This window comes from Podarcis vaucheri (genome assembly GCF_965113315.1).
Source record: "Podarcis vaucheri genome assembly, chromosome: 10".
Lineage (NCBI taxonomy): Eukaryota > Metazoa > Chordata > Lepidosauria > Squamata > Lacertidae > Podarcis > Podarcis vaucheri.
The window spans coordinates 40,539,170-40,551,825 of NC_138748.1; the positions used below are offsets into that span (position 1 = coordinate 40,539,170).

Sequence of the window (12,656 nt, forward strand, 5' to 3'; positions counted from 1 at the left end):
GCCGCGAGATGTTGCCTGGTGTGCCGCGGGAAAAATTAAAAATTTTGAAAGATTTTTTTTTTTAAGTCAAATTTTCGATTGGGGCGCCGTCACTAGATGACCCTTGGGGTTCCATCCCTCCCTCCCGCTCTGCGCCTCCCTCCTCCTCCTCCGGGGAGGCCCTTCCTGGCTCTCGGCCAAGGCTTGGCGGCTGCCACTCACTCACTCGCTCGCCCACCCGTCCCTCCATCCCTGCACCCGGCCTCTCCCCCTCCGTCCCCGGCGCGGGGGCTGCCGGGATCCGTAGTCCCCTCGCCCTTGGGCTCCGCGCCCGCGCGGGGTGCGCAAACTACGTTTCCCAGCGTGGCCTGGCGGGCCGGGCGTTTTGTTTGAAGCGCTCTTCTCCCGGCCATGGAATGAGCGCAGCGGCGGCCGGGCGGGCAGGGGCTCTTCCGCGCAGACCCCGCGCAGCCTGCCTGCGCCCCCGCGGAGATCGGGCGGCAGGATGGAGCCCGGGGATCCCCGCGGAGGCGGAGCGGCGGAGGCGGAGGCTGCCCCCCAGGTAGGGCTGCGTCGGGGTGTGTGTGTTTATTTTTGCAATGCTGCATCCGCGCCGGAGGGGACGCATCGGACCGCGGGGAGACCCCTTGGCGGGCGTGCAAGGCAATGCATGCGTGCAGGCGTTGCATGGAGTGCAGTGCAATGCAATGGCAACGCGGCGCCCTGCATGCATGCATGCAACTTCCACCGGCGCTCCGGACTTGGCAGGTGAGGGGGGTCCCCAGTGAGCGGCAGAGAGAGCCGGGAGGGCGAAGGGGAGCCGGGGGGAGCAGCGCTGCTCCCCGAGCCGAGGGGAAACTTCGGCGTCGTTGCGCCGGGTGTTGGAAGCGGAGGCTGGCGGGGGCCCCTCACCTGCAAAACCTGGTCGCCTCCCATATATTTCGTGCATTGCATTCATCGCCCGCTTTCTCCTCCAAGGAGCTCCCGGGGGCCCCCATGTTATCCTCGCAACAACAGCCCTGCAAGGTGGGTCAGGCGAGTGGCCCAAGGGAGCACCCAGGGATTGTCCTGGCCAGGTGGGGTGATTTGAACCCTGCTCTCTGCCCAGTCTTCGTCCTCATTTAGCCCCCACATGTGCATGACTGTGCATGACTGAGGTTTTCCCCCCTCGTCTTGGCTATGGTGTGAGTCTGTGCTGTTAATTAATGGGGTTCTGCCTTCGGAGAAGATGAGCCAGCCCTCAAGGAGGTGATTATGTAATTTGCTAGCAATTCATGTCCCTCCCGGCGTGACGCTGCGCGCTGACGTCACGGGGCTGTAATGGTGGTGTGCCTTGAGATTTTTTTCATGAAACAAGTGTGCCTTTGCCCAAAAAAGGTTGGGAAACACTGGTTTAGATAATTCACTGATGTACTATAGTGATCAAACAAATGCCTAAATTACCCAGTGTTGTGGTTCACAACGGGACGACGAAGAATGAGGCCGCATGGCTGGCGCGGCAGCGATTTACGCTGCCGTCCACGCCCCCTCGAAGGCACTTGGTTGGGTGCCTGCCCGTGGGCGTGGTGCGCCAGCCAAGTGAGTGGGAGGCAGGGGGCTGACGCCCCCTGTTTGAGGCGGAGACCGGCTCCCGTCCACAACCACTCCCTTCTTTTTGCAGGAGGAGAGTCTTTATAATGCTGGACTAGGGCCTGAAGACCTGGGTTCAGATTCCCATTCATCAATATGTACATTTTTAAAAAGGGTATTTATATCACATAGGGGAGAATAAACTTAGAAAAGAACTGGCATTTTCTATGTAATTATTTTCTAAAATAGAAGAGGAACAACTTAACATCTAGGAGCAAGGGTTCCTTTAACAAACTTGTACCATACCTAGCCAATTTCACAAACAAAATTCAGTGTGAAATCCAGCTATGTTTCCCGGCTACATTTCTACAGGACCCAAATAATTTACAAGACCCTGTGATTGTGAGGATGAACCAGAGTTAGGAGAAGATATTAAAACATGTAATTAGCATAACTGGAAGCCCAGATTTGCAAGAGATAAACATTTTAATGCCCACTTGGCAAAGCCTGTGTCAGCTTTCATTAAAGTCAGCTTCTGTATCAAGAAAACTTCAACATAGTTGCAGATATCAACAAACAAAAGAACTGATATCAGCAATTAGTACTGAAATATACCTGATAAATATTAATATCTGCAAGTCTAACTACCACAGGGCTGGACATCAGTTTATCCTTTGGTTGCTGTGATGACACAGGGGAAGGCTTAGCGATTCCTTTAGGTATCTGTTCCTTGCCTGTAGGAAATAGAAGGCATATAACCATGTTTAGCATTAACTCTTTCTCTGTCTTTGTACTAAAACACTACTTATAAAATCTCACTGCTGCATTATTTGTTGCCTTTGGTTGTAATTTTTGCTTTGTAAACTGCCTAGAAAACCTTTGTTGGGTAGTCAAAATATAACCTAATAGTGGAAGATAAATGAAAGAGAAGCATGTTAAGTAAAAATCAACAGTATCAAAATTAAAACCCATTCATTTGCTAAACATAAATGATTATTCTTGTAATTTGGGTGTTGCACAGTTGCCATATCTGTGCAGGCTTTGGAATCTAATCAGCTATTTTCCTCAAATGAGTCTAAGCATCGCTTTCTAAAAATTATTTTACAGTCCCAAAGGAATTAATCACAATGCAAGTGCACTATTCCTTCTGATGTACTGAAACTACTGTGGCCTATACCCATGAAATCAATTGTAAAGATTTCAGTAAAATATCTTTATATAAACCATCTCATATAAGTTAACAATGTATGCCATAATGTACCTGTTTGTATGAGCTGTGGAGACCCCTGGGGTGGGGATTTACTGGGAGAATCTATATTATGATCCTTCATAACCTGCTTAAGCAATTCAACATTGCCTTTGAAATCGTGTAATAATTCTTCTGCCCATCCACTTCTGGCTTTGGTAGCATCGCTAAAATGCATCCAATGGCTGCAGCTCTCATCTGTAAGTATGACATATTTGGACAATAATTAAAAATAATTTTAGAAACATGCCATTAAGTATATTTTTAAAAACTCTTTTAACTCTTTTATTTAAAGCATATGCTTTTTCCCCAGGTGGTACTCAAGGGTAGGCAGTACTGGCACTTCTTTTTTTATTGTTAAAAAGTGTGGCACTTACTGTAGCAACTTCATGGTGAGTACCGGCACCTTTAAAGCCATTTAAAAATATTCTCAGTCTGTAAATGTGTTCTCCATTAATTTGTCTGACTCTCTTTTTCAAAGCCACATAAACTACCACCTCCTTCCCCCAGATGCTCCTCCCTGTGGAAATGGAAGATCACTCCCAGAGGTTTCCCCATGACTAACACAGGTGGTTCTGGGGTGATCTTCCATTTTCTGGTAGAAGCAGCACACAACCAAGAAGAGAGCTGAAAGGGCTTAAAATGACGTATGAGCAATGTTTCATTAATCATGCTATAATTTTAATCAAGACCTGCCACTTTGATAGTTCAATTAACTGATTAATGCTGCAGCCCAAATTTTAACATATGCTTTGAGAGGTAAGAATTTGAGCTGTGAATCAAAGACTCCGATGGTGTTGCTTGGCAATCCTACAGGGCTAAGACTACACACACAAAAAAAAAATTTAGTCAATAACCAGTAGATAATATATCTTACAGACTATTGAGAATGTAAGTGAAGTGCTCAGAACACTAATTTTAAAACATATCTAAGCATATTTTCAACAGGCAGAAAGCAAGGTGCAATACACCTAGATTCAAGATATTGAATCTGCAGCGTCCTCATTCCATTTCCTATTATATTAAACTACATGCAAGTAGTTTAATAAGTTGTATACAGTACAAAAAAACATTTATTTCAGGATCATACTGGGAACTAATTTTGATCAAATATGACTGATAAAAACAACCACTCAGCATGTACTCTTACCTGCTTTATGAAAAGGGTAGTAGTCTACAGTTAGTTGACTAAAGGAAAGCTGCATAGCACCTCCTGAAACATGCCTGTTTGCATCTGCAAAATAATACAAAGCTTAAAAATACTGCATATGTAGTGTTTCTTATTTGTTCTGTGAGGAAGTGCCTTTTAATGGCAACTTTTAAGACAACATGCTTCCCTTCTTGGGAAGTCTCAAACTGCTTTACTATGAATACCTATAGGGAAGTGTGGCTATATCAATGCATATTTCATGCTCTGTGCTGTTGAGGACCAATTAGCATTCAACAAATATTGCGTAAACCTGAAAGTGTATGAACACAATTGACTAGTAATATACTGCAATCAATCTTCGGACAGCCATAACAAAAGACTAGCAATGTTAAACAGCATAAACGAATCACACAAAACACTTACCCTTTTCCTTGGCGTGAATATCATCACATATATGCAGGTCCAAGTGGGAAATTGCTAGATGATAAGAAGTTTCCTTAACATCAAAATCATTGAATAATTTCACAATTGCATCATTTTGATCACTAGTGGCGGAGGACTGCTGTGTTTTCACCTGCTGAGAACTGGATGCAGGAGCAGAACTCTGGAAACATTCAAATATATAACTTTAGCAAGAGCCTCACCACAAAGCACTGGGGGAAAAAATCTCAGAGTTAAAAGAATTCTCATAAATGCTTATTGTTTTCATGTTAAGGAAAGCTTTCAAATGTAGCATCTGAAACACACCTTTAATCATCAAGGGTGTATGACATTTCACTGCTATCCAAACTTAAAAGTTAGGTGCTTTCAACAAATCTAAAAGCATTTCTTTCCATACTTGTTTCTTAGTCATATACTGATAAACATGTGGGACAGAGGATAGCTTTGCAAAAGTACTGTACCTTGATGCATCATACCAAACTTCTCCCACACAATCACCCTGTTCTTTGGAAGCTCCTTCCTCACTTGCCTGGCCAATAATTTGTAATTACTGTATTACTTCATGGGAGTAATTTGTAAGTGCAAAATTTCATTAAAGGGAATATCATTTTTTAAAGCAGCATTTCATCCCGCCCCCAGGATAAAAGCTTTTCTATGCATAATATAATTTAGAGGCAGAGAGAATACTACAAATACATACAAGACTGTTACTCCTAGGGCTACCAATAGATCCTAACGCAATCTTAACTGTGCAGTACTGTACATATTCACTCAGAAGCCCCATTCAGGCAAAATTTCTGAGGCTAAAATTATGTGTTTGAGTCCCATTAGATAAGACAAACTTTACCTGAAAATATACCTACTAATATTAAACCACAATAATGATTGCTTTCCTTACCTGTGTGGGTTCAGAAGCTAGACTTTGTCTCTGCTCAGCTGATTTTTCAATAGCTTCGCTAAGAGACTTAGCGTATTGGACCATAGCTTTCAACTGGGAATCAGTTAGAACCCACAGCAAGTCATCTAGTATTAGAATCAGTTTAGATGACACCACATTGCAATCCTTTAACTGTTGTGAAGAGAAAAGTAAAATTGGAATATTGGTAACATTGATTTTGATAGAATATATTTTATATCAAGATTTGGGACTACAATCAATGATTTTTAAGCAGAACACAAAGCAAGACTTAACAGTAATCATAGCATAAAGCAGGAATCTTTGTTCAATTGTTTTTGTTCTTTCGTACTCCTGCTGAGAGTGACCTTTTATTAGCAGTGCAGTAAGAGTAGAGGCAAGCTGGAATTTGCATCATTAATTTACACAAGTATTTTTCAGGAGCTTAATTTAACAAATATATACCTAATCAATTTGTCCCAAGAAATTTCAGGAAAAAAATATTTTTGAGTTAGAGGCAAAACAATGCCTCTCATTATTAAATCTATAACCCACCTTCCCATTAGCTAGGATTGTCATATTTAAAAAGTAAATTCCTGACACCAGCAAAGTTGTTGAGCTTTTTTTAACAAAGCCTACCATTAGCATGCTCAAGGCAATTAACAAAATGAACCATACAATACAAAATAAATATATATAATAAACCTTGTGATACATTATCTGAAAATTGAAAGCTAGCCTCCTCATTCTGATGACATCCAATGTTGGCAGCAAAGATGCCAAACTGACTCCCACCTGTTGCAAGACTTTGTTTCTCATGATAGTAGAAAATTATTGCAAGTATGGCAGATTAATATCCTCCATTATCTATGACATAACAAGCACAAATGAGTATACCTGTGAATAAAGGACTACAAGCTTTAGGAAGCCTTGGACCACTAGCTAATCAAACCTTGTGCTCATCAGTAATCCTGCCCCTCATTCCTGTAATCATGTTGGGTATGAGAGGTACTACAAACAAGGTACTTAGGGGAAAACCTCCAGGGCCCAACATAAGCCTTGGAAATCCATAAAGCAGCAAGCTCTCTCTCTCTCAAGCTCTCTCTCTCTCTGTGGTACTTTTCCTCTCCAAGCTCAGAGAAAGGCAGGATATCTCACCAGAAGAAAATGGTGCTAGCTCAAACAGGTCAGCATAATTGTGGATCCTGCTTGTACAATCATCTTCTGTGTTTTAACTAAAATTTCTACCCATTTCATGTCAAATAGAATGTTAAACAAATCTAATGCTGAACATAAATATACATATTTTTTGCAGAATCTCTCCATCACCTTTACCATCATTAAGGAATATACAAAATCATCACAAAGCAGTATTACCCTTCTTTTAAGTGTGACCCGGATTTTGGACTGGTTAGTAATGAGGCGAACTGGAGCACTCATGATTTCATGCTGAGAGCTTTGGATAGCATCTGCTTCTATTCTGATCATCTGCCAGTTGATTTCTTTAAATGTCAGTACCTAAAATAAAACACACGTACCCTGATTTAAAATATCTGTTTGAGAACTGTAAAAAGGCAGACTTGCTTCCCTAGATCCCACAGGCCTGTTGACTTGTCACATCTGAACTTGGGTTCAATTTTCTACCCTTCATACTTTAATTGTTGAACAAAAAAAGATTTCTATTTAAATTTGCAACTTACCTGGAAGAATAATCTCATAAATTAAAGAAAAAGAAATTGACATCAAGCATCCAAAGCTTCTTCCGTTTTTTATTTGAACACGTTTGTATCAACTTTAAATGGGTCAGATATATAATGGTCAAACCTATATTTTGCAGGTTGAGCCAAGTTAATCATGTCTAAGGCCTGTTGAAGTCAGTGGAGTTAGGCCAGGCAGAACCAGCTTTCTTTGGTTCTAAAAAGTCCCTTTTTACCATTATAGTTATGCTTAGTGAAACACAGTATATTTCTGAATGTTTATACTAAACACATATTATGCATTTCAAAATATACATTTAATTCAAAGGCATGGTTTCACTTTCAGACACAAAGCAAGGGACATGCCTATTTTAAAAAGGTAATGTCAATTACTATTCTTTAGTTTCATAGATAAATCCTTGCCTGAGCACATTTTTTCACTGTATAAGCATGTTGCCCTTGTTAAACATAAAGGAAGATATTATGGTATCTATGTTCATCAGTAGCAAATAACTAATAGCTGAAGGACTGTCATTCATACTTGGCTGCTCCATGCATAGGAATTGTTCTTTAGACATGACATGGTTTCCAGTAGACTGGCTAGGGTCCACAAAAGCCTTCCACCCCACTTACACTTCACTTATCATGCTTAGCAAGGGCCAGAAATAATGAGTCATATGCCAAGTATGCAAACAAAGTCAGCAGCAACTATGCCAACTAAAGGCCATGCCATAATGGTGATAGGGGCCTCAATACGGTAAGTTGCTATTAAAATAATGTAGGTTTAATGGTAAAATTAAAGCAAAATAACCAGGTTAATATTATTGATTAGACAATGCTACAATAGGAATGTGGATTCTGTAATGTGGTTTTTTTCTTTGTATAAAAGAAAATAAACTAGTTACAGAAAGAGAAAAGAGAGAATAAAATAGCTTGTTCTAAATTTAAAGTCAGCCTTACCTCTCCACGCTGAGATTCTTGTAATCGAGTAAACCTTAGATCACCATGTTCCCAGTTTGCATTTACACTATATATTCTCAACTGGGAGAGTTCAAATGAAGCATTGAATGCTTTTGCTCCAATTCGGATTATAATGGAGTTTACAGAAACAGATATTCCTTCTACAACTTTTTCAGCAAAACCATATCCACTGGTGAAATAAAATGCAAGCATTTAAAACAGAATTTCAGCATAGATTTAACAACTACTTCAAATGAAGATAAAACTAGCACTGAAATCACTCAGAGACCAATAAAAGAAGAACTTAGAACAGATCATAATCTGGGACTATGTAGACCAAGAGTCAACACCCCTGTTTTAGCTTCTGCAATTGAGTGCCAAACTAGAACTACAGGAAGATCACCTTGAAAAAGTAGGTGAGATAATAGATATGATGTTCTTTGCCACACTGCAATGCATCCTAAGCATTTGGGACACAACACCACGAACCACATTCCTTCACACTGAGCCATTTGCAGGGGTGGGTGGAGAGATATGAAAGAGCCATATACCGGTTTGCCTTTTATTGTACACCACCACAATCCCCAAACACTATTATGATTCAATAAGGCCCCTTTGTGTACGTAGAGTCATAGCAAGGCTGTTTCCCCCTCCTACACACAACGTTACAAGCTATATTTAATTCTCTCCAAAGCTTTGTAAGTGCAATGTGGAGCTGATAAAGGAAGAGGAGGGGGTCTTTTATCACTTACAGAGAAGACACACATGAGAAATAGGTGCCTATTTCTACATATAATCTTTGGATCGCTTCAAGAAATATGAGCATGAAACAGATAACATGTGGACTACTGACTAGCAGCCATTTTCCAGTAGTCACAGTGACTTGTAAAAATGCACACACAGTTATGGAAATCACTACTGGCCTCTGTGGGCTATACTTGCATGCAGCCCACTTCACACCATGGTCTCTCCATGTGATCCTTTACACAGTGGGGACCACATGGAAAAGACAAGAACTAGGATCATATGCATAAACTGGGCTTTGATTACCTTTATTCTACAAATCTAGCTAACCTAACCCAGCCCTTCTCAAGCAGATCTGCCATTTAGCCCACTTTTAATTAACAACTATATATAAGCCTATTCAGCTTGTTTTCCTCAGCACTGCCTGCATATGTAATGCTTGATTCTATTGCTGCATTTAAATTATGACTGACCTTTGCCCCGATGCAGTTGCTATAGGCGATGGTCCATTAGGAGGGCGTGGTTCTTCACATGTACTCATTTCCATTATTACTTTATCCAGTGACTTTAGATATGCAAGAGAAATTTAGAACAATTGAAATGTTTTACATTCAGTGACTAATTTAAAGCCACCTCGCAGAATTAAAACTTAGAATGAGAGCACATGAAAATACATGACAAAACATTTCAGAAACAATTTGGCTAGTTACTTTATAACACTTTAGAATCATGTAAAATGCAATGGGTTGTATCCAATCACATTGTCCTCTTTGTACAAGGCCTTCGGTGTGCACAATGGGATTTCTTCTCCTTTCACAAGCTCCCCATATCTGTTCTGGGTTTTCCCCCAACCCTCTGGGGAAGATTTGGGGGGCCTGGCATAAAAGACAAGGAGGTAAGTCCTCAGCTGAACAGAACAACTTCATTGGATACAACCCTGTATTTATATTGCCAGTAACAGGGACGCAGGTGGCGCTGTGGGTAAAAGCCTCAGTGCCTAGGACTTGCCGATCAAAAGGTCGGCGGTTCGAGTCCCCGCGGCGGGGTGCGCTCCCGTTGCTCGGTCCCAGCGCCTGCCAACCTAGCAGTTCGAAAGCACCCCCGGGTGCAAGTAGATAAATAGGGACCGCTTACTGGCGGGAAGGTAAACGGCGTTTCCGTGTGCTGCACTGGCTCACCAGATGCAGCTTTGTCATGCTGGCCACGTGACCCAGAAGTGTCTCCGGACAGTGCTGGCCCCCGGCCTCTTGAGTGAGATGGGCGCACAACCCTAGAGTCGGACACGACTGGCCTGTACGGGCAGGGGTACCTTTACCTTTAATGGCAAAATGTTCTTCTCTCCACTAGCTATTACTTAGTGATTTCAGTATGATTGCAAGGAAATTACAAATGAATCAACATTCTACCATAGTTATTTTGGGAAGCTGAATTCCATACTCACCAAACAGATTGGATGTGTTTTCAATTTTGTCCATGGTATCTGCAAGATAAAATAAAAACAAAATCATTAAAGAAAATATTGCATCATCACCAATCTATTTTGAAAATGCTCAAAGCAACTGTGAAATCTCACGTTGCGTATAACAATACACATAAAAATTAAATGTCTCATTTATACCTTTCTGCAAGCCTAAAACCAGACTTGCCTCTTCTTGTTCATAAGGACTGAAGTGTTTGCAAACTTACCAAATGAAGTCAAAACAAAATGAATTACACTACAATATAAAAAACCTATAATCTGACACTTAAATTAAGAAAACCAAAAAGGACATACAAATCTGATTCAATAAGGATCAGTTCCATACACTTTACTACATATGTCAAGAGACTGTGTGTCCATGTAGGTGTACATACTTGCATGCAATATATATGCATGTGGAAGGGAGGAATTCCCTTCACCTAGCTTCTGAAGCTAACATGGTGTTAATCTTATCCAGAGATATGCAAACTAAACAAAAAACTGCTGTATGCCTGTAACTCAATTCACAGTCAGAGTAATCACCACTGTTAGAAGCAAGGGTGCTGATAATCTCACCTATATTTGATAGTGAATGCACTTCCGTTTTTTGACACAGACATTTTCCTAATCCACAAATTTCTACAGATTATAGTATATCTTAATGTTCACATCCCCACATGCACCCTCCATCCTCTAATGGATGGTGACCATGTTATATACTATTCTGTCCATTGCCAGCACCGTAGCTCTAGAAAAAGGACACAGCAAATAAAAAAGCAACAAGGGAGGGAAAAATAAACACCTGCAAAAGAGAAGGGGGGAAACAGACACCATACAGCTACGTATATGGGCAGAAGAAGCTACTGGGGCTATCGATTCCCTCCACCCCAATTTTTATTTGTACAAAACAATTTGTAAATCCTGATCTGATCTGATTCAGTCTGGACCAATCCAGCGTCCCCGTCCCCCCCGTCCCCGGAAGAGGAAGCAAAAGACTTCTGAGGACCCTGCCTCAGTTGTCCTATTAACCAAATGTCCTCCAATCCACTGTGGCAAACTGGTCTTTATTCCTGTGTCAGGAAAATCACTTACTCACCCTAATAGATGCTTTATTGCAAAAGACTTTGTTAATGGCAAGCCAAGTGGGAAGATCCAGCATATTCTGAAGCACTTCTTCATCAAGCTCTAAATTGGTTAGCTGACCTTCACCTTTTAGTGTGCTCAAGTTGATTTTGTCAGGTGACAGGTTTTTGGTGAACCTAAAACAGAATATCAACACTGAAGTTATTTCACAACAAAGCAAATACTCAGCTTACAATTGATAAACACATAAAACATCTAAACATATACAAATTTTAAAAATATTTTAAAATATATCTAATGGGATTTTATTTGTGCAAAGCAGCTTTGGGCACAGTCAACTAAATATCAAAACATCAGAAGACACCAACGTGGTTTGTCTCTTGACTACAACAAGAAGTCTGAAGTTCATATTTGAATATAACTCTACTCTTCCCTTTCAGTTTAAAATGGTTCATTGACCTAGGCTAAGTGGCAATTATCAGACTTTGCCTGACAAAGACTTTGCCACTAATAATGGCTTGTGCTCCTCTTGGAGATGTCTGCTGTAATAGCAAGTAGCCTATATCTGAATGTCCCCTAGGCAGTTAGGTTTACCCCCAACTGCTGCAAAAATGGGAGTTATGTCTGCTCTTGACAACAAATGAAACTTTGATGAATTAAAAGAGAAAAACTACCTAATGATATTTTTTGACTATTTAAAGGTAAAGGTAAAGGTACCCCTGCCCGAACGGGCCAGTCTTGACAGACTGTGGGGTTTGTGCGCCCATCTCACATTTATTGGCCGGGGGCCAGCGCTGTCCGGGGACACTTCCGGGTCACGTGGCCAGCGTGACATCGCTGCTCTGGCGAGCCAGAGCCGCACACGGAACGCCGTTTACCTTCCCGCTGGTAAGCGGTACCTATTTATCTACTTGCACCCGGGGGTGCTTTCGAACTGCTAGGTGGGCTGGCGCTGGGACCGAACAGCGGGAGCGCACCCCGCCGCGGGGATTCGAACCGCCGACCTTTCGATCGGCAAGCCCTAGGCGTTGAGGCTTTAGCCCACAGCGCCACCCGCGTCCCTTTTGACTATTTAGTCGCTGTCAAATATTCAATAGCTTATTGACAGTATTTGACTACTATGCCATCCCTAAAGCAAAGTCTAAATTATGTTATTGAAACCTAATTTTAGTCAGATTCTGATCTCTGGGTGCATTACTTTTAGTTACAACATTTTACACTTTCACATAAATTTTTCATCCTGTCTTCTCAAAACCCTTAAGTTCTCTTCCCTGCCAACCTCTCCAAAAATCATTCATCTTCCTCTCAGACTTTTCCTCCGTTGTGAAAAAGCTTTTCCCAGCAATCTCCAATTACTGTAGTAGGTATATAGCAATTCATTTAAAGCCTGGCTGCTTTATCATCCTCAGGTGCTGCCAAACACTGAGATGTTT

The 12,656-nt window shown here is 41.5% G+C and overlaps 1 protein-coding gene across 3 annotated transcripts in view; it reads right to left on the reverse strand.

Moving 5' to 3' along the window:
• BLTP3B (bridge-like lipid transfer protein family member 3B) overlaps window positions 1-12,656 on the reverse strand; it is a 47,838-nt gene that overhangs the window by 27,031 nt on the left and 8,151 nt on the right. For all 3 annotated transcript variants that reach the window (XM_082240756.1, XM_082240754.1, XM_082240755.1), the window contains exons 2-11: window positions 11,237-11,399; window positions 10,123-10,161; window positions 9,155-9,246; window positions 7,938-8,127; window positions 6,658-6,798; window positions 5,284-5,454; window positions 4,368-4,548; window positions 3,945-4,028; window positions 2,810-2,992; window positions 2,164-2,282 (exon numbers count right to left, since the gene is read on the reverse strand). In XM_082240756.1, coding sequence (XP_082096882.1) covers window positions 2,164-2,282; window positions 2,810-2,992; window positions 3,945-4,028; window positions 4,368-4,548; window positions 5,284-5,454; window positions 6,658-6,798; window positions 7,938-8,127; window positions 9,155-9,246; window positions 10,123-10,161; window positions 11,237-11,399 — 1,363 coding nt within the window. The remainder of the gene's footprint in view (window positions 1-2,163; window positions 2,283-2,809; window positions 2,993-3,944; window positions 4,029-4,367; window positions 4,549-5,283; window positions 5,455-6,657; window positions 6,799-7,937; window positions 8,128-9,154; window positions 9,247-10,122; window positions 10,162-11,236; window positions 11,400-12,656) is intronic.